The sequence below is a fragment of the Haliotis rubra genome, unplaced genomic scaffold (genome assembly GCF_003918875.1).
Source record: "Haliotis rubra isolate DU_JTF1 unplaced genomic scaffold, ASM391887v1 Scf360, whole genome shotgun sequence".
NCBI classification, from domain to species: Eukaryota; Metazoa; Mollusca; class Gastropoda; order Lepetellida; family Haliotidae; genus Haliotis; species Haliotis rubra.
The window spans coordinates 1,043,933-1,068,218 of NW_025767036.1; the positions used below are offsets into that span (position 1 = coordinate 1,043,933).

Consider the following 24,286-nt stretch of genomic DNA (forward strand, 5'->3'; position numbering starts at 1 on the left):
ACACAACAGTTTTGTTTCCTGTTGACTGGGTTCCATCCTATTGAGAAACTTAGTACAATAACCAGTCCAGACTTTTGAGACCAATTCATTTAACTGCATACATAAATATTAATCAGTATTTTTTAATACATCTAAGCACTTGTATATTGCAACACTACGCTCCTTCTTATCCTTGCAAACACGTCATACAGCGAGCTCTGACAAACGGAAACATGGAAATCATGGAAATCTCAAATGGGCTCTGCCGCTAGAACAGTTTGTCGGTCTGGTACGGACTTGATATTATATCAATCAAATTGTGCGTTACAGAACTACTCTGGATAAGCGCATAAAGACACATAACAGGTGTAACCAGTGAGTCAGATGCATTGTGAATCATTTTAAGACCTCATCAAACGGGGGCAGTTCAGACGTCTTTGTTAAGGTCATGCTGCCTACACCTCAGCCATAAAATATAGAAATAACGATGTTACTAAAGTTTAAAATTAAATTTCATTCAGAATACCATTTTCTTATGAAACAAGGAATTGGTATTCAGTGTAACCATAGTTGTTTGTGGTGTCTCTTTTCACTTTCACACAGAGAATTCGGATCGGGCTGAAAAGTAGGTCATTGTCTGAATAGGTTAATGAGACTCATGTTTCGATTTGCATAGCAGCGGACACCAGAAATGGGCTTCACACCATGTACCTATGTGGGGAATCAAACCTGGGTCATTGGGGTGACAAGTGAACACTTTAACCACTGCCCCACATGCAACACTGGGTTGGTAAGGCACAAAGCAGTCTCTTGCACCAGGAAAGTAATAAAGTGGTATCAATGCTCATCAGGAACTATATGAATGTCATATTGGTTTAGTTCTAGTTTGTTTCAACATTGCACTCAGCAAGATTCCACCTGCGCCACAGTGATATCCAAGTCCAGTGATTGACATCATGAGCATCAGTCAACACAGTTGGAATACAATGAGTGAGTGAGTGAGTTGGATTCAATGCCACTTTAAGCAATATTCCAGCAGTATCACGGCGGGGGACACGAGAAATGGGCTTCACATATTTTACCCATGTGGGGAATCGAACCCGCGCTTCAGCGTGACAAGTTTAACGCTTAAACCACTAGGCTACCCTAATCACTTCTGGTATACAATGACATCCATTAACCAAATGATTGAGTCTGAGTGTCACTGGACACCTCTACAACAAGCCTGGGTTGCTAAAGACTGAGTCTTCACTGAGACTGTCAGTAGGATGTATGTTTAATATGAGATGACAGCTTGATATCAATGTATGATACTGATGCAACAAATATCCACTAAAATTATAATATTTCGCTATGCTGATTTTGCCAAAAACATTTTAATTTATCAAAATCAACAACTTCGTTGAAGTAGAGTACAGAGCCCAATCATTATGTTTTTTATTTAACAAACATAGCATTATCATATTTGGTTACGCAAATTCTCATGATAATATTCATCAACATAATCAACATCGGTACAAGCACTTATCATCAAGATATTCTCTCACCATTTCTTATCAGTGTATCTATAAATCTGGACCAGTGCTGGGGCAGTACTTGCCCTTAGTACCTACGGCTAACTTCAGTTAACAAGAATGCATTACTTTATTCCCAAACACTAGTCTTGCTGTCCCCTGCTGAAATATTGCTTAAAAGTGGCGTAAAACTAAACTCACTCACATAAGGTGAGGTGAGGTGAGGTGAAATTGGGTTTTACGTCATGCTTGAGAATATTTGGCTCATATGACGACATGCATGCATGTGTATGTGTATGTGCGGCTGCTTGTACTAGCCCAGACTTAACCTGGCTTTATAGTGCTAGCCCACTGAGATACCATGCCGCAGTGAAACATGAATACTCCACTCAGACACATTATACTGACTCCGAGTTCGACCAGTCCTTGTTGTACCCATTAATGCCGAAGCCAGGCAGGGACCAACAAGTACCATATTTTAACGCCTCTGTTGGTATGACACGGTTGGGGATCGAACTCCATGACCTTCTGCTCTCCAGGCGGACACTCTAACCACTACACCATGGAGGCGGTCACCACTTAAGGAAAGACAGACCTTAAACACAGTGATTTTCAGTAGGCATTATGTTACATTGCTCTGTCACATTGTCATTAGGACTTACCACTTGGTTGCCGGGCCATGTTGATTTGTTTAACAGATGACTGTTAACTGGAAAAAGACAAACATACAATATTTCAATATTAAAGGTTATGGTGGCTGTTGTCATTGTCATTTTAAAACATATTAAGGATGAGGACCGGACATATTGTCTGTTGAGATTTTCGAATAATGATGTATCAACATGCTTTGGTGTGGAGAGAAAGGGATGTTGTTAGCTTGACATTTTTAAAAGCAGTTAGATAATATTATGGATATATTTTTTAAGAGTTTAACCTGAGTTTTGTAACATAACAGGCTCATCGATGGTTGTTGCTCATCGATGAAGAACTATTTTCATTCTCTCATGCGGTTACTACATTTACCTCTAGGAACGATTGCTGGTCACATGAGTAATAATGTCTCTATACTTGACTGTCTCAGTGTCTCCCTGCTTACATTTACAATAACTTCATAGTTACATGGTCCTGTGGTTGAGACAAAAATATATGTCATCGTCTCACCACAATAAAGCTCTGGTGTATGAATTCTGAAAACTGTTCACGAATTTCAAGGATTCGTATGTAGGACTATTGTTGACTATTACCTTTATAGTCCAGCTCAAACTGCCTTTCAGTTAATGGGAAATGGCACAAGGGGATTCCCCAACATTCGACGCATCCTTTCCGTGTCGAGGTAAGATAAATTACCCTGAAAATATGTAACCCTCGTGTTTGGATCATATCACAATCTTTTACATAAAATAAGCATGGAAATGTTAACAATGGTACACTTGTCGGGACAAAATGTGTTGTATGTAGATGTTAGCATAAAAATACCTTACACCGTCGAACAAAATAATTTGTGTTGAGAAATAAACTGACCATTATGACAGGGTCAATAATTACCATGAACACCGCCCGTGGTTTAACGATAAATGCCGAACGCAGACTCGTTTCGGCTTGTCCCGGAATAACACGATTTGGTCACGAATGTACTCGCCTACTTGCCGGAATGACACGAGTAGTTACGAATACAATCTTTGAGTGAGCGACTCTACACAAAGATTAATGCGTTGTATGCCCGCGCAAAGCAACAATCATGGAGCCAGTTGTGAAAATCGTCACTACTATCTCTGATCTCCGTTCCAAAAACCCGGGGTCTGCTGCGCTACACTTCCATGGGAGATAACTCATCATATTTGAGATCCGGTTTATGATAAACATGCTTCGACGAAGTTTGACGTGCATTTGTCGATATTCTGGTCGACTGATGTCGCCCACTACATTACATGTAACAAGAACACTGACATCGGGCTATAGAAGTCAATATAGCATTGACAAGATATACCCAAATAGCGATCAAGATTATTTTGGCTCAACAGCATTCACGGTTGGTATATGTGTGGATAGGCTGTCCTAATTTCGATCACATTGTTTGATTCGTATGGCGGTGTTGATCAGCTGGTGTTCGACAATATTCCAGCCTTATCAGACGCCACACGTCATATTGAGTCTTGTTATTGATAGAATCGTTCAGCCGTATTTTACATGTCCATTTATCTACTTCTGGATGCAAGTAAATGGTTGCAATAGTCTCTTTAGTCTAGTACTCAGTCACGAGCAAATTCATTTGGAGTTATTTTCCAAGTCATTTTGCCACAAAACATCAGAAATACAACAACAACAAATACAAAAAATACTAAAAAAAATGATCTGGACTAACTGATTATTAAAAGTGTAGATAATGGATGAACAATGCAATGTGTTAACAACTGACTGACTGACTGAGTTTGGTTTTACGCCGCATTTAGCAATATTCCAGCAACATCACGGCGAGGAACACCAGAAATGGGCTTCACACATTGTACCCATGTCTTGATTCAACCCTTGTCTCGGGCGTGGACGAAATAACGCTTTTAACCACTAGGTTACTCCCACCGCCTTATATCAACTAAACAACTCATTGCCAGCATTACCATGAATACGAAGTAGATATGCATTATATGCAGCACTCGCAGTGAACAATGTGACCTTGTAGCAATGTGATCATACACTGTACAGTCAAAAGAGATCCTACGCTGTCTGCTGGTTTGCAATCATTTGCTTTGCAGTGTTGGTTGTACACTAACACGATGTATAATATTATAAACCAGAGACATCTAAGTTGACACTCAGGTTTTATGCGATGCAGAAATGTGCATCCAGTATGCACAAGCATACAGAATGAAAACAGAAAAAAAAGATAAACATTGCATTCTGAGGGATCCATGATAATATTCATTGTACCACATTCTTGACAAGAAATATTTAAAGGTTCTTGTAATCTTGTTCTTGTAATTATTTAATTGTACAACAGAGTACATTATACCGTTTCTTAGCTTTACAGGACCCTCATAATTAGTGATTGGAGGACATGTCGACTAGAGTTGTGACGATACAGGTTTATTGCGATACGATACGTATCACGATACACTATCTGTTTGGAAATAAAGGGAATTGGTTCATACATTTGATAACTGTAGGTCAAGTAAAAGCCCACATTAGTTTTGTATAGATAATAGTTCTTTATCAAATAAAAAAAAGAAAAGCTAACTAGTCACAAAAAACTTCAGCCATACTTTTGCTGGAAGACTTTTTATGCATTCATTGACAGCGCACAGTGGCAAAGCACTTTTCAGAGCTTTTATCAGCCCGTGTATTTTACCAATTTGATTACTAATAAAGTGATAAAGTATTTGTCAACTAACCAGAAGTGCAGCTGAATAGTTAGGCAAAATACATGGCAAATAGAATAAGATCAGCAGAGCTGTCAACCCCTAAAGATGGTTTGGAGTGAGACTGAAAAATAAGCCAGGGTCCAGCCGGGTCAAATTGAGGGCGATGCCCTGGTGGGGGTCTAGTAAAGTGAAGCGAAGCCCCAAAAAATGAAGTTTAGTGATTTTCAGGTGCATTTGGAGCCTTCTGATGGCATTATTTTGAAACTAAAAGATGCATGCTAATAAATAATAATAAGCCGAATGATTCGCATAAACATCGTTTTAGCACTTCGTTCATTCAGGCGTTCTTTCAATGTTCAACTTTATGCAAAAACGAACGAAAATGCGTATTAATTTTGAAATTATTTTTGGCTACCAGATATGAGTGAGATTATTATTTGGAGGCGTAAGAGCGTGACATTTGTCAATAAAGCGTGAGACTCACGCCAAATGCGTGAGGGTTGACAGGTATGGATCAGTGAGATACAAAACATGTGTGCCATGGTGGCAGATAGGACCAACAGAACCATAACGATGCATGCCCTCCATATCTTTAGTGTTATTTTTCAGTGGCTAGTATATCAGAAGTTGTATTTTACAGTCAAAAACACAGTGTATGAAACATGACTCCATGTTATTAGTGTATGAAATATGCCAAAAACCCAGCCACACAACAGGGATGGTTACTTCAACTTGTTACCAGCCCTAAATTGATTTAACCAGACCAGACACCAAGATACTTTTTTACCAGACCATCGGCTGACTAGCTGTAAATTTAGACCATCTGTCAGAAATCTAGCCCATCTCGGGCGGTCGAATGGGCCTTATTTCATACACTGATGTTATATGATCAGCTTTCTGCTTCATGAAATGATTAATGATTCATATTTTCAGCAATCAAGTTCAGTTCTACCGGATGGGAAAGAGCTGTTTTCAGGATATATTCCAATAAGTATGTAGAAATAACCTTTCAGAATCCTAAGATTCCTAATGTGTATATTCGGGGAATGTCAATGTGTATATGGTAGGGACCAGTCGTTATCAGAAGTCCCTTGTACATCTCCCCAGTCCCTGAAGTATTCTTCTCTAGGTCCACCAAAATATTTATAGACAGTTTATTTTCAAAGGTAACGGACTAGACTAGACAGCACCTATTTATACACATAGCAATTATCTCATGGATAGTACTCCATAGGAGGATCATTCCTGTTAAACAAATCATTGAAGGTGAGGTGAGGTGAAATGGGGTTTAACATCATACTTGAGAATATTTCGCTCATATGACGACGTGCATGCGTGTGTATGTGTATGTGCAGCTGCTTGTACTAGCCCAGACTTAGGCTGGTTTTATAGTGCTAGCCCACTGAGATACCATGCTGCAGTGAAGCATGAATACCCCCCTCAGACACATTATACGGACTCCGAGCTCACCAGTCCTTATTGTACCCATAAATGCCGAGAGCCAGGCAGGGACCAACAAGTACCACAGTTTAACGTCTTTTGGTATGACGAGGCCGGGGATCAAACCCACGACCTTCCAATCTCCGCTCTTCTTGAATAAGAATACAATGAGAAGAGTGTCATGCACTACACGATCACATGTGCATAATTTGTATATTAGTATGCATATCATGATTGTAACCTCAACAAGCACCGCAAGTATAGTTGTGTTATTTTCATGCATTTAGAACACGAGTATGTCACTCATATAAAGCATTATTGATCTAAATACCTATAAACAAGATAAATGTTTATTGTAAAAATATAAAATTGTTATTTCCATGCCTCATTTTGGCAAGCAAGTGATATAGTATGCAGACTTGGTTGTGTTACGATATATTATCCACAGATTATTTACTGAAGTCACAGATTTTTATCGATTGTCAGTCTTTATTCTGTTGTTCTGTTATTTCCTATTGTAGATAAACTTGACATCAAGTATTCTAGGGGAAGTGGCCCAGGAGGTCAGAACGTCAACAAAGGTCTGTCTGATTTTCCATAAAATATATATATTCATTGCCTATAGTATAGTAAAGTATATTTAAGTTCAAGTGAAGAAATCAGCCAGTTGTTAATATTCCCTAAAGACAGAACATAGGTAACAGTCATATTAATTTCACATATTGTTACCACCAATTTCACCATCATAACTATGTAGTTCGTTCTGACATGTTCTGTTGTCAAATCTTATTAGAGATGTCACGATACATAAGTTTCATACGTATCACGATACCCATTTCATGATTCGATACGTATCACAATACCTGTTTTCGCGGCATTATTGCGTAAATTTAGTTACATTTTGAACATTAATATTTCATATTTTATAATTGTCCATGAAAAAATCAAGATTTTTTATACTCAGAGATTAAAAAGTTCAAATTTCCCATTTTTGTGGATGAAAAATAATCGTTTATAATTCTCATAACATCAAATAACATGATACAATTGCAAAATGTAAATGATACATAAACATATTTAAACTGATACTTTCAAAACTAAATATCGATACAGTTTTGAATGTATCGATAATTGTATCGTCTTAGAAAAAGTATCAAAGAATCGATGTATCGATGTAGTGTGGCATCCCTACTTATTAAGTCATTTCTTATTGCACACTTAAGGATACTCAAATATTCTCTAAAGATTGAACGGAGGAGCAGGTCATATCAAGTTGACATATTGCTAGAGTGACTTTCACCATCTTGACCATGCTGCTTTTATTGTCTAATCTCATTAACATTGGTTCTAGGTGGTCATTACCGCAGTACAAAGATCACAAGACACAATAATGATCCCATTACAGATCATGTCTGAATGTTCTTTGGCAACACCTGTGAAGATCCAGGTTAGAATTGATCTTCAGCAAGCAATGCTTGTCAAAAGAGGCAGCTAAGGGGATCGGATAGTTGGGATCGCTGACTTGGTTGACACTTTTCATTACGTCCAAGTTGTGTAGATAGATGATCATGCTGTTGATCACTGGATTGTCTGTTTCAGACTTGATATTTACACACTGCCATCATATAGCTGGAATAGTGCTGAGTACGGTGTAAAACTAACCTCACTCACTCATTCACTCCTTCAGATGAAAAGTCATCTCCTGAAATAAGTTGTGTGTAGATTTGTGTGTGGTATTAGTGTACATTAGGATCTGTTGCCTGTATGGTGACTGTATGGTTGCAGTGAACACCAAGGTTGAGGTTCGGTTCCATGTGGAGAGTGCTGACTGGATACCTCAGTGGATCAGAGAGAGACTCCTGGAGAAGGTGGGTTATCTCCCCTCCCCTCCAAACTATAGATTGAAAGCTTAGATGACAAATGTCACAATATAATACACTCTTTAACACAAGAATTGGGAATACTCAGAAATGAATAAAAATTTCCAAACTTTGAAATGTCTCAATCAGAAATGATGCCCTACTCCCATCTGTGGGGCTACTGCATGAGACACATGCACCCTATCAGACTGTGTTTTGGTGTTCAGTTCTACAGACATCAATCATGACAGGATATATATCATCAACAATTATCTTGATCAAGCACTTGATATCATACATGTATCCCTTACTATTTTTGGAGAGTACATGTTATTGTATGACAGGATGTAAGATACCGCAGAACTATCATAGAGGTGAGGTGAAAGTTTGTTTAACGTCGTGCTTGAGAATATTTCGCTCATATGACTACGTGCATGCCGTTGTATGTGTATGTGCGGCTGCTTGTACTAGCCCAGACTTAAGCTGGTTTTATAGTGCTAGCCCACTGAGATACCATGCCGTAGTGAAGCATGAATACCCCACTCAGACACATTATACTGACTCCGAACCGACCAGTCCTTGCTGTGCATGTTAATGACGAGCGCCAGACAGGGACCAGCAAGTACCACAGTTTAACGTCTTTTGGTATGACACGGTCGGGGATCGAACCCACGACCTTCCGCTCTCTGGGCGGGCGCTCTAACCACTACACGGTACACCATGGAGGCGGTGACTATCATAGAGACTAAAACCATTCAATCCCATGTGGCTCATATCCTTCAATCCGGATGTGAAGATCAACATCACTGACAAGAGTCGGAATCAGGAGACATTTCAGATGAGCTGGAAGGTGTCTGGGCTTCTCAGTTCCCACTTTCAGCAACCCGTGAAGATCCGGGTTAGAATTGATCTTCAGTAACCCATGCTTGTCATAAGAGGCAACTAACTGGATTGGGTGGTCAGACTCGCTGATTTGGTTAACACAATGTCCAGTCATCGTATCCCAATTGTGTGAATCAGTGCTCATGCTGTTGATCACTGGTTTGTCTGGTCCAGACTTGATTATCTATAGACCGCCGCCATATAGTTGGAATATTGCTGAGTGTGGGGTAAAACTAAACTCACTCACTCACTCACTACACAGGAGGCTGGTAGGATCACCAAGGGAGGCTATCTGGTCGTGACCTCGGATGCTACAAGGAAACAGATGTTGAACCAGGCGGATTGCATGGAGAAAATACGTACAGTCATCTTCGGGGCAGGTGAACTTCCTCGTGAGCTCACAGAGCAGGAGAAGACTGTGAGAGACAGGAGGTATTAAATCTGTTTAACGAACTCACATTTTAAGTTGAAAGTCTTCAGTAACCCATGCCTGTTGTAAGAGGCGACTATCGGGTGGTCTGGGATCCTGACTTGGCTGACATATGTCATCGTATCCCAGCTGCGTAGATTGATGCTCATACTGTTGATCACTGGATTGTCTGGTCCAGACCTGATTATTTACAGACAACTGCCATATAGCTGGAATATTGCCGAGTGTGGCATTAATCAACAACCAACCTTATAATGTACTTGTACATTATAAACAATACAGAAGCAAAACGCCCATTTGACCATGTTTTGGCAATGTGAGTAGATGTGTCTAGCTGACATGCAGTCAGAATTTGTGAAGAAAGTTTGCTTTGTTGTGTGATGGTTTCTACATCAAGGTTGGAAAAATTATTCAGCCAAAATATTCCATGTAGATTCCAGGTCGGAACTGGCTATGAATGAGATGTCAATATTGATCTTGTGGCAGGGTTGTTGGCTTGATCGCCTGTCATTGGGATGGTATCTGGTGTGGCTCACTAATTTGTCAGATCCAGTCCCTGTTATGTGCAGGTGTTTGTGACCTGCAAAATTGCAATGGAAGTTTTGTTTTGGAAATTGTGCCCAGTAACCTGTGTTCAAAATGTTACAAAAATGTATCCTTTGACTTGTCGTGTCATAACAGGACACCTAGTTNGGAATCCGATGGGCGGGTACAGCAACGTGCAGTGACTGTGTCCCAGTCCACCCAGCTGTCAGTGGGTACCTCGTTAGGATGAGAAAGCCACAATAACTCGCTGCGCCTAGTGGCAGCAAGAGTTTTATACTCCCCAGCGACTTGAGATTGATAATATGATGTGCCGTTGAGATTGACATCCGATGATCGAGGGGAAAAATACCAGAGCCTTGAGCATGCATTAGTTGCATGGATATGTGCGCTATAAAGATATCCTATAATAATAATAATAATAATAATAATAATAATAAGCAGAAGGCTGCAGTGTTGGGGAGCCTTCATATTCTCCGGAAAGTTCTTGGTGGGTTCGACTAGGCAGCGTTTCCTGGGAGAAGTCCCATTCGCTGTCTGGGCTGCGTGTAGAGGGGGCGAGGGCCCTGAGCTGATGATGAGCCTTACCAGCCTGACTGTGCCAGGATCACCTGAACCCTCTCTGCTGCATACAATCTTTAATCTGTAAAACATAATAAAAAAAGAAAAAGATGGTGACTTGTAAGTAACCAAGTCGGGACCAAGTCCCGGTAGTGATATTGTGAGCACCAATCCACAAAGCCACTCAGATGGACCACCTAATCCAGCTGGCCACCCATGATGACCAGTATTGGCTGCTGGGGGCATGTTCCATCTAACCATGAATTACGCAAGATCAAAGCAGTTACTGATCGCTCCAGTATTGAAAATCTTGAAAGAATGAACAATAAGTTAGAATCTGTAACTGAATCATGTCTGCAACTTAATTTTTGACAGACTGATGGAAAAAAATGTGGATTTATGATTGTTGTGTAATTCAGTATTTTATTCAAGCGGTGGGCGGAACCTATGTGAGGTGGTGGGGTAATTTAGTAGTTAAAGTGTTCGCTTGTTACACTGAAGACCTGGGTTCGATTACCCACATGGGTACAATGTTGAAGTTCATTTCTGGTGTCCCCTGCCATGATGTTGCTGGAATATTGCTAAAAGCAGCATAAAACTATACTCAACCAAGCCTATGTGATTAATGAAGTGGGCACTTTGACTGGTGCTTGTTTCAGGATGGCTAAGGCAAAGCAGGCAATGCTGAAGGAGAAAAGACACCACTCTCTCAAGAAACAACATCGCCAGACTCCAAATGTTGGTGGTTCCTGACAACAGAAGACTTGAGCATCATAGTGTGTGTGTGAGAGAGAGTGTAGTCCATCGTGTGATGGAGATGATGAACAAGTGATTATTGACCACCTGAAGGAGTTTTGATTCTGTCATTCAGACTTTGTGTACCATCAGATGTATGGATCTGTGTCATGATGACTCAATCCGATTGTAGCCCTATTAATTAAACAAATACATGTACCTGCAGTGTCTGTTTTGGGAATTTAATTGAGAGCACAAAATAGAATGTATTATTAAAGCGGAATATGGGTTATTAAATTTGAGCTCTGTCACAAACATCAAACCCGGTCTATACACAACTAATGTCACACACCTTTATTCAAGTTCTGTTTTGGGAATTGGGGGAGTGATATGCAAATGTTTTATACAAGCAAAATGTTTAGTTTTAGAAATTTATTGCACAAAATAGAATGTATTATTAAGGCCGAATATTTAGTTTAAGAAATTTGAGCTCTGCATCTGTCACAAATGTCAAAACAAATCTAGTTAAAACAACACGACAGCAAATTTTACAATTTTATGTTTCTGAAGGACAAATGGTCTCGGATAGAAGTGAATTTTCTCCCTTCTATTAGCCAGAGTAAGTATTACAGAGTTATCTCCCTTCACTGAAAACAAAAATAATATCGTCTCACTTTGTCCGGTCACTTTGTCCGGTGTACTTTAACAATACAGCAGTGTTTGGTTTTTTAAAGTGATTCAGGTTAATCCTTCCAGCTTGTACAAGTATTGTATGCTGCAATAAGACTGGTAGAGATTACCAGAATAATTTACACAACAACAGTTAAAATCCCATTACAATAAACTCAAAAATCATTTAGAATTTACAATATTTCTATTATAGCACATTTCCTGACATTGTTGGTATATAGAAACTGTTAATCCCACGCAAACAATACAAAACTATAATGTTGAAAAATGTAATCAAAATATATAAAAATATATGCCTTCCAACATTTACATGATCCTTTGGTACAGTTATTCTGATTGTTGTCAACAAAGCATAACTGTGATCTTTTTGGTCTTCCACTTATGTTCGGTTAACAAATTCTGTGGTACTTCTGATAATATAATTAAATATCATCACAACATAAGCTGACCATGTCTAGACGAAGGATTCACAAAATTGCTGAATGAATAACATAAATTCACTACCGACACAAAGACCACAAAACACAGAGTAATACTATATATAAATACAAAATAGTAAGCTGATCACAAGAATACATACTTTCTGGAGTTCTGAAACAGCAGTGTACACATGACTCAACATGCCTTGCTGGGGAATGTGGCCTGTGATTGATTACAATGACATACCTGAAGGAATAAGTAATGAACAGCAGATCAGGTCCCTGTCATCTATTTATTTGATTCCCCCAACATGGCAGCAACAGGAATCCCTTTGACAAATTTTTTCATCAAGTAGTTGCCACTTGATAATTAAATTTTCAACCATCTTTCAATTGACATCATTAGATTGGTTCAATATTTGACAGTTACGGGGACCTGACTTCTGGTGAATTTGTTTATGAAACACCAGAGAAAATACAGGTAGTTTGACAGGGCTAACATTCCAATTTCAGGAAATGACTTTTGCAGTGTATGCTGGAAACAGGCGGGTTCATATACTGCAAGGGAGACAAGAATATGTTATGTTATGACAGGCTACATTTATAATAGTTATCAACAACTGACAATATGTTTCCCTCTAAAATAGAATATACCTGACTTCCCACACTAACCTTTTGATCTGTGATGTAAATTTTTGATGTGACGTGTTACATTTCAGATTACACATCCACATTACACATACAGATTCTAGTACATTTTCAGGTTGAATACCATCCGGGAATACCCACACTCTCAGAGTCCTAATCACTAGCACACAAAGTCAGCCATCTAACCCACTCATCCAGCCCTTTCTGAAAGGTATTCATAACACTGATATAACCCTTACAGACCCAATTAGCTTAATGTCAAACTGTATCCTTCGTTCTCGTTTCCAGTTCAGCTCTTTTTAAAATGATGTAAACATTAAAGGTCATTCATTACATTGTGACTGTTTCTTTACTTTGAATATGTGCAATTCCTGAATTTAACACTGGGATTAATAATGGCTTCATAATTTGGTAACCAAAGTGACTACTTTTCATTATCAAGCTCGGGGTTTAACTGCGGGAATTCCATACTAGTTTTATATCCCAGCTGTTCGAAATCAAATTCCTCATCAAAGTATTCATCCATTCATATGTTCTTTAGAATCATCTGTTTCTAAAAATATACCTGACTCCCCACACTCCATCTTCGATCTGTGGCCAGTGTGTATCTTTGGCAAGGGCCATGGTATGTCACCCCTATACTACTCACTGCCCGCCTGGACACCCGACCTGGGGGAGGGGCAAGCAAACCTACCATCCTACGTTCATAATATAGTGGACGTTCTGTGAATCTGATGAGATACCACATACAGTTTACCATGGATACCCTACTAAGACACAGCCTACTGACACCAAGCTGTCCTTGCCTTATCATATCAATGCTGAACAACAGGATACCCTACTAAGACACAGCCTACTGACACCAAGCTGTCCTTGCCTTATCATATCAATGCTGAACAACAGGATGTCCTCCTAAGACACAGCCCACTGACACCAAGCTGTCCTTGCCTTATCATATCAATGCTGAACAACAGGACACCCTACTAAGACACAGGCTACTGACACCAAGCTGTCCTTGCCTTATCATATCAATGCTGAACAACAGGATACCCTACTAAGACACAGCCCACTGACACCAAGCTGTCCTTGCCTTATCATATCAATGCTGAACAACAGGATGTCCTCCTAAGACACAGCCTACTGACACCAAGCTGTCCTTGCCTTATCATATCAATGCTACTGAACAACAGGACACCCTACTAAGACACAGGCTACTGACACCAAGCTGTCCTTGCCTTATCATATCAATGCTGAACAACAGGATACCCTACTAAGACACAGCCTACTGACACCAAGCTGTCCTTGCCTTATCATATCAATGCTGAACAACAGGACACCCTACTAAGACACAGCCTAGTGACACCAAACTGTCCTTGCCATATCATATCAATGCTGAACAACAGGACACCCTACTAAGACACAGCCTACTGACACCAAGCTGTCCTTGCCTTATCATATCAATGCTGAACAGGTAGGGCAACAACAAGTACCACATTTAGAATGATGTATCTAATCAGTGACTTCACTCGCTGGTAGAGCTCTGTCCACGAGTACCTGGAAGAAGTCACTGACGAGAACGTTCTATTGTGTTATGGAACTTATTTCTATGATCAGTTATCAAATCCAAACAGTATCCAATCTGATCAAAATCTATATCTGTACTGATCTGTTATACTGGAATTCTAGTATTTGAGTTAGGCTACACACGTACATTGAGTCATGACTGTCTACATACAATCCCCGTGGATAATCAACCATGTCTCGATATTCTCTGACAAACTCCCTCGACTCTGTCAGCTGTATCACCTTGCCCCAGTCTACAACCAGGATGTCTCCTGTCGTGGTAGTTGTGATACTATGAGGACTGCAGAGTGCTCTGTCTCCGGCAGAGGCGTGTCTCCACACAACATCCCCCTCTGACGTCAGACATGTCACAGACCTCTTCCCATAGTCAGACACGAGTAGGTTGCCCTTGTTGTTGACACACATGTAGAAGGGACAGGCAAACAGTGAGTCGCCATTGTATGTAGTGACTGACCTCAACACGTGTCCAGCCATGTCCAGGATATCAACACAGTTCCTGGTACCTGCTGCTAGAGATGAAGGATTCAGAACAGCCAGACTGAAGTATTCGGTATGTGTTGTGATGGTTGAGAGCAGCACCAGGTCAGGGGTCCCTTCTATTGTTACAATCTGATGGGATTCTGGGACAGCAACTATCACCTGCTTCTCATTCAACTGTGTTATCCCATGTGGAGTGTTATCCAGGGGAAGCCTACTGTGGCATGAATGATTATTTCTTGTGAAGTGTGATTTCACACACTTGTTATTATAGTCCGTAACAACACATGTCTGTACACCATCTACAACCAGAACTGTCACATCAAATAGAAGAGGGTCTTTCTCATCACCCTCCATCCTCACATCTATCGTGTCACCCAGCACTAGAGATGGCAGACATTTACCCTGATCCTGGTATGTGACGTCAATCTTCCCCAACTGCAGGTTATCTAAGACCTTCAGAACATTGTATGGTGTAAACCTGATGCCATCTATTCTCCGGGTGTCTGCTGTCTCTGTATCCCTGACATCCTCCATCTCTACAGCTCCAGACTCCCAGGCCTGATACGCGTCATACAGGTCCATCTCACAGTCCGATACCAAGGCCTGGTCAATGAACTCACAATGTTGTCTGTACAACTGCATCTCGATCTCTTCAAGTTTAATATCTGCCTTAAGTTGCTGTGTTTGCTTGTCTGTAATGCCCTTGACTTCATTCATCAGCTGTTTTTCTTTCTGTTTGATGTTGGCGATGACTCTCTCAACAACAGATTTGATGTGACCTTGTACAGCTACTTTAGTTTTCTCTATTCCTCTAATTTTCTTGTGCGTTTTCCGAATCAACGTTTGCTTTTTGCTTACTTTCTTTGTCAGTACATTCGTGCTCTTTCTCAGATGGTACTTCATGGTTGGCATCAATGACTCCATGGTAACGACAGACTCACATTTCCTGTGGTGAAGCACGCAGCATGTCTGACACACGGCTTTGTGACAGTCTTTACAGACGAACTTTATAACCTCACCCTTGTGTTCCGGACATACAGCCTTGCGTCTTCTCTTGACCTTGACCTCTCCTGAAAGGTCACACATGTCATGGTCATGTGATGCTGGATTTGCACGATGCATCTTGACACATCTTTTGCAGAGGAACACTTCACACTCAGAACACCATAAGGCTCCTCGAGTTGTCTCCCCTAACTTCTCACACAGCGAGCAACACGAAACAGTACCTGAAAGTGGACATGTCTTTGGTAACTTAACATTTCACAATAATATGTTCATAAGCTTGTACAATCGACCTTGCTTTCAGTAGATATTTCTTATGGATGTGGAAAGGGTTTTGTCGCTTCGATTACAGATTGAGAAATCCAAGTATAATCATTCAGGACTATTTTAAGGCATAGATAGAGTGGTAGATACCCTGAAGATCTATCATTACAAATACTCCTTACATGTTGTGTTATTTGTAGACGATGTTAGACAAATCTATTTTCAAGGGCTTTGTGGGCTTTATCATACAATTCACACAAGTGACTGATAATAATCAGTATGTCAATCAGTATTTGCACCTGCAGTACTTGTAGAAGGTTCCTGTATGCCAATCAGCTCCTGTATAATGATGCTGGCTTTGATCTGCCCCGCCCACTCCTCCACCGGCCTCCTGGGGTCGGGGACATTGGTATCTTGTCGACAGTAGGGACAGGGGATGGTCTTGGACTGTATAGCATCTGGTCTGGTTTGGATGTATGAGGTGACACATTTCCTGCAGAATGTGTGATCACACCTCAGTGTACACGGGTCTGTGTACTGTTCCTTGCAGATCACACAGGTCAGGAATTCCATCACTTTCTCCTCTCGGGACGTCGCCATCTGCAAAACAAGAATGATATCCGGGTTACAATGATGGACAACCAGGTCACGAACTGCTCACTACTAAGTCGCTCTTGTGAAATGTGGGGGATACTGGGATTGCCTCTCAGGGTTCAATGATATTATTTTTTATAAAACTGCCTTGATTATTCAATAAACACTGATACAGAAAAAGACTGAAAAACTCATTGTTCTGCATGTCTTGGAATAACGACATGTACAAGGTGTTTCAGAACTATAGTTTTAACAAAGCCCTCCATCATTATAGTTGTCATGACAACAAACTCCTACTGTAAGAACAAGCTAGTCGTTCCCATACATAGTACCTGGTGTACCATGAATTGACAGTAATGAATTTTAACTGCGTTTCGCCGTTTGAAATCAACATGGATGTGTTACTTATAAAAATCTAAAATGCCTAAAGTGTCCTGTAATTGGGAATTGTTATCCATCTGGCATCACAAAGTACACGTAAAAGTCACACCTCCTCAAAGCAGAGACCATATAATAATCTATTATATGGTCTCTGCTCAAATTGACAATACGAGGGAGGAAACTGTGAAATTCTTTCACAGGCCGAGCCAACATATATCTTTATATTATAGTTTAAGCTTTAAATGTTGACAAATTAACAAATGAACTTGTTTACCTGAATGCCAGACATTGGTAAAAAACAGGACAATAACAGAAAATGGCATCACTATATTTTAGTTTTAAAACCTCGCGTCCATCAAATCCTACTTTCGGTTTCTCTTCCTTTCAAATTTGAGTGTAGACAAAACTAAATCAGTATTTTAAACAATATGCCTTAAATCTGAATTGATGCTGTCGGTGGTCTGAATGTATACGAACTATTCACACGATGAGACTGTCTTCTGTCTCCTGGATGCTTTGAAATATGCAACCCACGCGCTACCTGTCTCTTCCGTGTACCACACAAGGGAGGTACTGAGACAACTCGACTAAACGTGATTTATATACTACCTGAGCAGATGACCAAGTAGGTTTCTGGATCGAATCTAGGATGAATACTATTGTTAAGTGAGATATCGACACAATCCAATATTCGTACGCTGCTGTTTTATAAACACATTTTAGTGTTAAGGAGGAGTTCATTATCTGTGTTTCTGGTGTATAACATTTCGTGTCTTGTCGTTCAACATAAACCAGAAAGACGTAGCTGCTGCCCAAACTCTCACGCACGCATGCCCTCATTTACTTCGGGTATCAATGGAAACAACATAACTTGTCCACTTGTTTACAGATAATGTATAAAACATTTAGTGCAAAAATATATTGCTTATAAATCTATTAAGATCCTCAACTATCGTAGTTCATGTGTTATTGAGTCCAAGGTATAAAATATACTTGTGGCTTATTCGCCAGGAGGAATATCCGCAGGGGGATTAAACATGGAACGTACTATAGTTGGCCATAAGTGAGTCATCACTAGTGAAAGTTCCCTAAGCTAACATGTTATTCATAAATTGAGTAGAAGTCATTTTATTTTGATATTGTGCAAACATCTCTGAAATCACCTTCAGCTACGTGTACATAATTTTCTTTCATCTTTCAGTTGATTAGTTTTCGAATGACATCTGATTAAGTACAACTTAATTTTAATCTATTCCATAGACAGCCATGTTAACCCTTATTGGTATGTCTAATATATGTTGTTTTACATAGTTGCAGTTTTCGAAGTAATCATCTGAAAATTGAATGGAAATTATGTGTATGTAGCTGAGATTATTCCCCCGCTGGTAGATAAGTATTGAAAGCAATTCGACCGAAACTAACTTTATGAAAATTATTCTTGCAAGAGTTAATTAACATGCAAGTTTAAGAATTTCACTAATGATGACTCACTTATGACCAGCGTCTGTATATCCACAATGTGCGACATATTAGATTGTGACAGTGTTGGTCTTTGACTAACTGGACCAACAAAAACCAATTCATTCTTTTATTTGCATTAGGTGTTGAATGTTCATCGAAAGAGGCATTTATATAATATATATTTAACGATATTTAAACAGTCAGATAGCATGCCCATCACAATTAAAATACAAAACACATGTGGAATGCATTTTACGAACAGCTTTTGACAGAAACTCACAACCTTTCACCGTCTCTCGCCCAAAACAATGCAGCTACTGGTCACCTCCCTCATATGTGAATTATCATTTCAACGGTTTGACTAAATATTATTGAAGTAGTGGTAGAAGAACACACCAGAACGCATATTCATCTTAACTGTTTTTAAATATACCTCTGATGTCACGTTTAAGTATCTCCGCCTCCATGGCTCGTTCTCCAAGTGTGTTCACTGTTTAATGTGGATCAAAACATTTCTCATCGTCCCCTCTTGATAAAGAGGAGAGCAAGTAATTGTGAGTTATGAGCAACATTGCGGACAGGACATATCACGAGAAGACAGTTGGCAACTTCTCTTCATGATATCAAATCGACATGACTGTGTACATTGTTACATTGGCTTCTAAGTTCTATTTTGCACTGCTAGGGACATTATGTCAGTTATATCACAGTGTGTCTGCTGAATGTGGGAGGAAAGCCCGAAGTAAAGTGCATCTCAGGTATTTACATATTTGGTGAAACCCAAGAGCAAGGATGTGATGCTTAGAAACAAATGACCATCTCCAATACGCCCAGTTCTTGTAGAATGGTACTGGTGCTACAAGAATTAACAGTGAAGTAGGGTACCAGTGGCTTAGTTTAGTCAACAATAACTCATTTCTGCAACCGGTTAAGCAAATTTCACCCGCATTTATCCTCACACGTAAGTATATGAGACAAAATCTGTCCATAGTATCCAAAAGCAAACAAACACCATTTCTATATCCATAAGATATCTCTGGAAGCTGGAGGGATGGAACTTTGCTTTAATGTTGTACTGTAAAGTTGAATAGTGATAGATATTACGGAGGTTCGGGGATTTTTTTTTTGCTGATCGAATAAAGTTTCTGGACATTCAGTGAACAGTTTGGACGAGCCCATTTGTATTTATGCATGGAATTCCAACCCCTGATTAGCTGTCATCGTAGTTGTGTATGACGGCGGAAGCACAGAACCAGTCCTAGACGTGCAGTAGTTGACAACATCCAAGGAATAATCTGTGCTAAAGGGAGTGTTTCTCAAGTCAAATAATACCGTGTGACTTTACACACATTTATTCCTTAATCTTGTGGCATTGCCAGCTAACGTATGACATGACGGGTTGTCTGTCATCTGTGTGTTTACCTTTGAACTAGGATTTAAACCTGCTGACTGTACGACCCTCAATCATTATCAGGATGTCAAATTGTTGACATGATGTTGACATTTCAGATGTTTTATTTAACAAAGATATGACAAGTAACCTCTATGGGAAGAGAATGCCCTGTAACCAGATACATGTAATTCCAAGCCAATATATGTCCAAAACAGTATTCTTTGGACTCTAGTATTCTAAATTGATACAGGTTATTCCTTCCAGCTTGTACATGTAATCAAAATTGATACAGGATATTCTTTCCACCTTGTACAGGTAATCTAAATTAATACAGGTTATTCCATAAATGTTTTTATTACTCCCAATTTTAGACACTTTTAAATGTGGGAAGATATTTAAATTCTGATATTCCTTTACATCTCAGATCTGCACTGTCGAAATTAAGATGTGGTCATTTTTATTTAGCAGTTGAAACGGGAAGATACAATAAAGTTGATTACAATGAGAGATTATGTTTATTTTGTAAAGTGAATGACAAAAATGTTATTGAAGATGAATTTCATGTACTCCTTAAGTGTGAACGCTGTTCTTTTTAAAGGTTAAGATATATTCAGAAATATTTGACTGATTTTGATCCAAATGCCAATTCTATTAACATTATGAAAACAAATAATGACTGTATCATTAAAATATGTTAGTATTTTTCTGTATTAGGTATTTCAGCGCATTTGAAATGTTCCTCTTACACAACAAGAAATAGTAAAACAATTTAAAAGCAACCAACCATTTGAAATCACACATCAATAAACACATGAATATTTACAATATTTCTATTATAGTACATTTCTTGAGAATTTTAGTATATTAAAATGGTTAATCCCACACAAATACTATAAAACTATAATACTGAAAAATATAATTCATGTAAAATTATATAGGCCCCCCAACATTTACATGTTCCTTTGGTACAGTTATTCTGAGTGATGTAAACAAAGCATAACTGTGATCTTCTTTTCTGTCTGCTACTAAGTATGTATGATATATATGTTAATCCCAAACAAACAATATAAAACTATAATGCTGAAAAATATAATTCATATAACTGTGATCTTCTTTTCCGTCTGTACTTAGCATGCATTTTATACCGTCAACACAACCTTTCGGTTAACAAATTATGTATTACTTCTGATATTTCAATTAATATAATCACAACATATGTTGACCATATCTACACACTGAAATGATTTATAAGAATGCTGAATGGATAACAATATTTCACTAAGAACACCAAGACCGCAAAAAACACTGAGTGAGTGAGTGAGTTTAGTTTTACGCCTCAACTCAGCAATATTCCAGCTATATGGCGGTCTGTAAATAATCGAATCTGGACCAGACAATCCAGTGATCAGCAGCATGAGCATCGATCTGCGCAATTGGGAACCGATGACATATCAACCAAGTCAGCGAGCCTGACCACCCGATCCCATTGGTCCAAAAACACTGAGTAATTGGGAACCGATAAATACACAATAGTTTGCTGATGACAAGATTTGACAAATGCATACTTTCCAGTGTTCTCATACATGAAACAGCAGTGTAAGCATGACCCAACAAGCCTTGCTGGGGAATGTGGCCTAAGATTGATTACAATACTTACTTAAGGAATAAGTTAGGTCAGATCAAACAATACAGTAATGTTTGACTCCGGTAATCTAAATTCTTGGAGGTTATACCTTCCAACTTGTACATGCACAAGTAATCTAAATTTATAAAGGTTATACTTTCCAACTTGTACGTTGAACTGTTTAAGGCGTGATAACACTTAAGCGGTAATACTGCACATTACAATAAACTCAAGAATATTTACAATATTTCTGTTATAGTTCATATGTTTACATTATTAGTATATCAAAACTGTTAATCCCACACAACAATACCAAACTATAAGCAACAAACGTTTATAATGTCTCATAACTGCCTGATGCAGTCCCGTTCTCTGGAATAACCCTCAGACTTGATCCATATAGAGTGTTGGGGCCCAATATTGCAGGAAGGGGAAATGTATCACTTTTCTCGAGCATGTCACTTTGATTACAATAAAATATATTTACAATATTTGAACATCTGAAAGAATTGGTGGACTTTACAATTATTGCAATAAACACCAAATCAAGTCACAGCAGGTTGTGCAGGGCTAACATTCCTATCTATAGAAATACATACGGGGGTGGATGCAGGTAACACGTGGGTTCATATACTGTAAGGGAGACAACTACTGCAGGAGGAGATGCTTATTGGACTCCGTTAACATGAATGCTAACCATAAAATTTGTACGAAAAATATCATAGTAGTACAGGTCATTACGAATTGACGTAGCATATGTTACATTTTCATTACACATTCACAAGTGCAAATTCTTTTTATGTTTCTGGTTGAATACCATACGAGAATCGAACCTACACTCTCAGAGTCAGGTACCTAATCACCAGTAAACAATGACAGCCATCTAACACTCATCCTGTCCTTTCTAAATGGCACTGTGCATTCATAACAATAGTATAACCATTGCAGACCTTATTGTCAAACTGTTTACTTCGTTCTTGCTTTTGGTTCAGCTCTTTAAACATTGAAGCCCATTGCAATTATTGTGTGACCGATTCTTTCCCTTCAATAAGCGCAATTCATTCCTGAATTCAACCTGGGCTTGATTGTGGCTTCATGATTGGACTACCAAATTGGTTATTTCTTCTTTGATTGGCATTCTAGAAATTGATGAGATAAGGACTGAGGATAATTCTGTTTCTGGATATACAATTTCAGTATTCTGTACAGGCGACGTTGCGACATAGATTCTAATGTCGTTGTCAAGCAGTTATAGTGTAGTTCATGTTTTACTGATGCTTGGATGCACGCAGTGATGACTATTATGAATTTGAATTCCAGTAATTTTGATTTTCGTGACACATACACTGTCTCATGTCTGTCTACATACAATCCCCGTGGATAATCAACGATGTGTCGATATTCTCTGACAAACTCCCCCGACTCTGTCAGCTGTATCACCCTGGCAGTGTCTAGAAGCAAGATGTCTCCTGTCGTGGTAGTTGTGATATTACAAGGGAAGCTGAGTGCACCGGCTTCGGGAGGGGCGTACCTCCACACAACACCCCCCTCTGACGTCAGACATGTCACAGACGTCTTCCCACAGTCAGACACGAGTAGGTTGCCCTTGGTGTTGACACACATGTACCAGTGGAAGATAAACAGTGAGTCATTATTGTGTGCAGTGACTGACCTCAACACGTGTCCAGCCATGTTCAGGATATCAACACATTTCCAACGACCTGCTGCTAGAGATGATGGACTCAGAACAGCCAAACTGCAGTAACCGGAACGGGTTATGATGGTTGAGAGCAGCACCAGGTCAGGGGTCACTTCTATTGTTACAATCTGGAGGGACTCTTTGACAGCAACCATCACCTGCTTCTCATTCAACTGTGTTATCCCGTTTGGAGAGTTATCCAGGGGAAGCTTACAATGGCATGAGTGATTATTTCTTGTGAAGTATGATTTCACACACTTATTTTTGAGGTCCGTAACAACACATGTCTGTACACCATCCACAACCAGAACTGTCGCGTCTTGTAGGAAAGGCTCCTCCTCACCATCCGACACCCTCCCATCTATCATGTCAGCGAGGACTGGAATTCTGGTGTAAAGATGAATCATCTGCTCGATCCTGGTATGTGACGTCAATCTTCCCTGGACTGGCAGGTTATCTAGGACTTTCAGGACGTTGTCAGTGTCAGGTGTAGGTAAGACCTGACGTCATCTATTCTCCGGGTGTCTGCTGCCTCTGTATCCCTGACATCCTCAATCTCTACAGCTCCAGACTACCAGGCCTGATAGGCGTCATACAGGTCCATCTCACAGTCCGATACCAAGGTCTGGTCGATGAACTCACAATGTTGTCTGTACATCTGCATCTCGAACTCTACAAGTTTAATATTTGCCTTAAGTTGCTGTGTTTGTTTATCTGTAATGTCCTTGACGTCATTCATCAGCTGTTT

The 24,286-nt window shown here is 39.5% G+C and overlaps 2 protein-coding genes across 2 annotated transcripts; one reads left to right on the plus strand and one right to left on the minus strand.

The window, feature by feature from the left end:
- Positions 1–3,102: 3,102 nt before the first annotated feature.
- Positions 3,103–11,518, plus strand: LOC124285469 (peptidyl-tRNA hydrolase ICT1, mitochondrial-like). The gene is made up of 6 exons (XM_046721706.1): positions 3,103–3,522; positions 5,783–5,840; positions 6,811–6,870; positions 8,075–8,157; positions 9,293–9,462; positions 11,224–11,518. The coding sequence occupies exons 1-6, from the start codon at positions 3,346–3,348 to the stop codon at positions 11,315–11,317; spliced, it is 642 nt and encodes a 213-aa protein (XP_046577662.1). The 5' UTR covers positions 3,103–3,345; the 3' UTR covers positions 11,318–11,518.
- Positions 11,519–14,730: 3,212 nt separating this feature from the next.
- LOC124285504 (tripartite motif-containing protein 45-like) lies at positions 14,731–16,984 on the minus strand (the record flags this gene model as incomplete). The annotated part of the gene is made up of 2 exons (XM_046721746.1): positions 16,686–16,984; positions 14,731–16,346 (listed from the first exon to the last, which is right to left on the minus strand). Coding segments are annotated over exons 1-2 (1,890 nt in total), but the record flags the coding sequence as incomplete, so codon positions are not given.
- Positions 16,985–24,286: the final 7,302 nt, after the last annotated feature.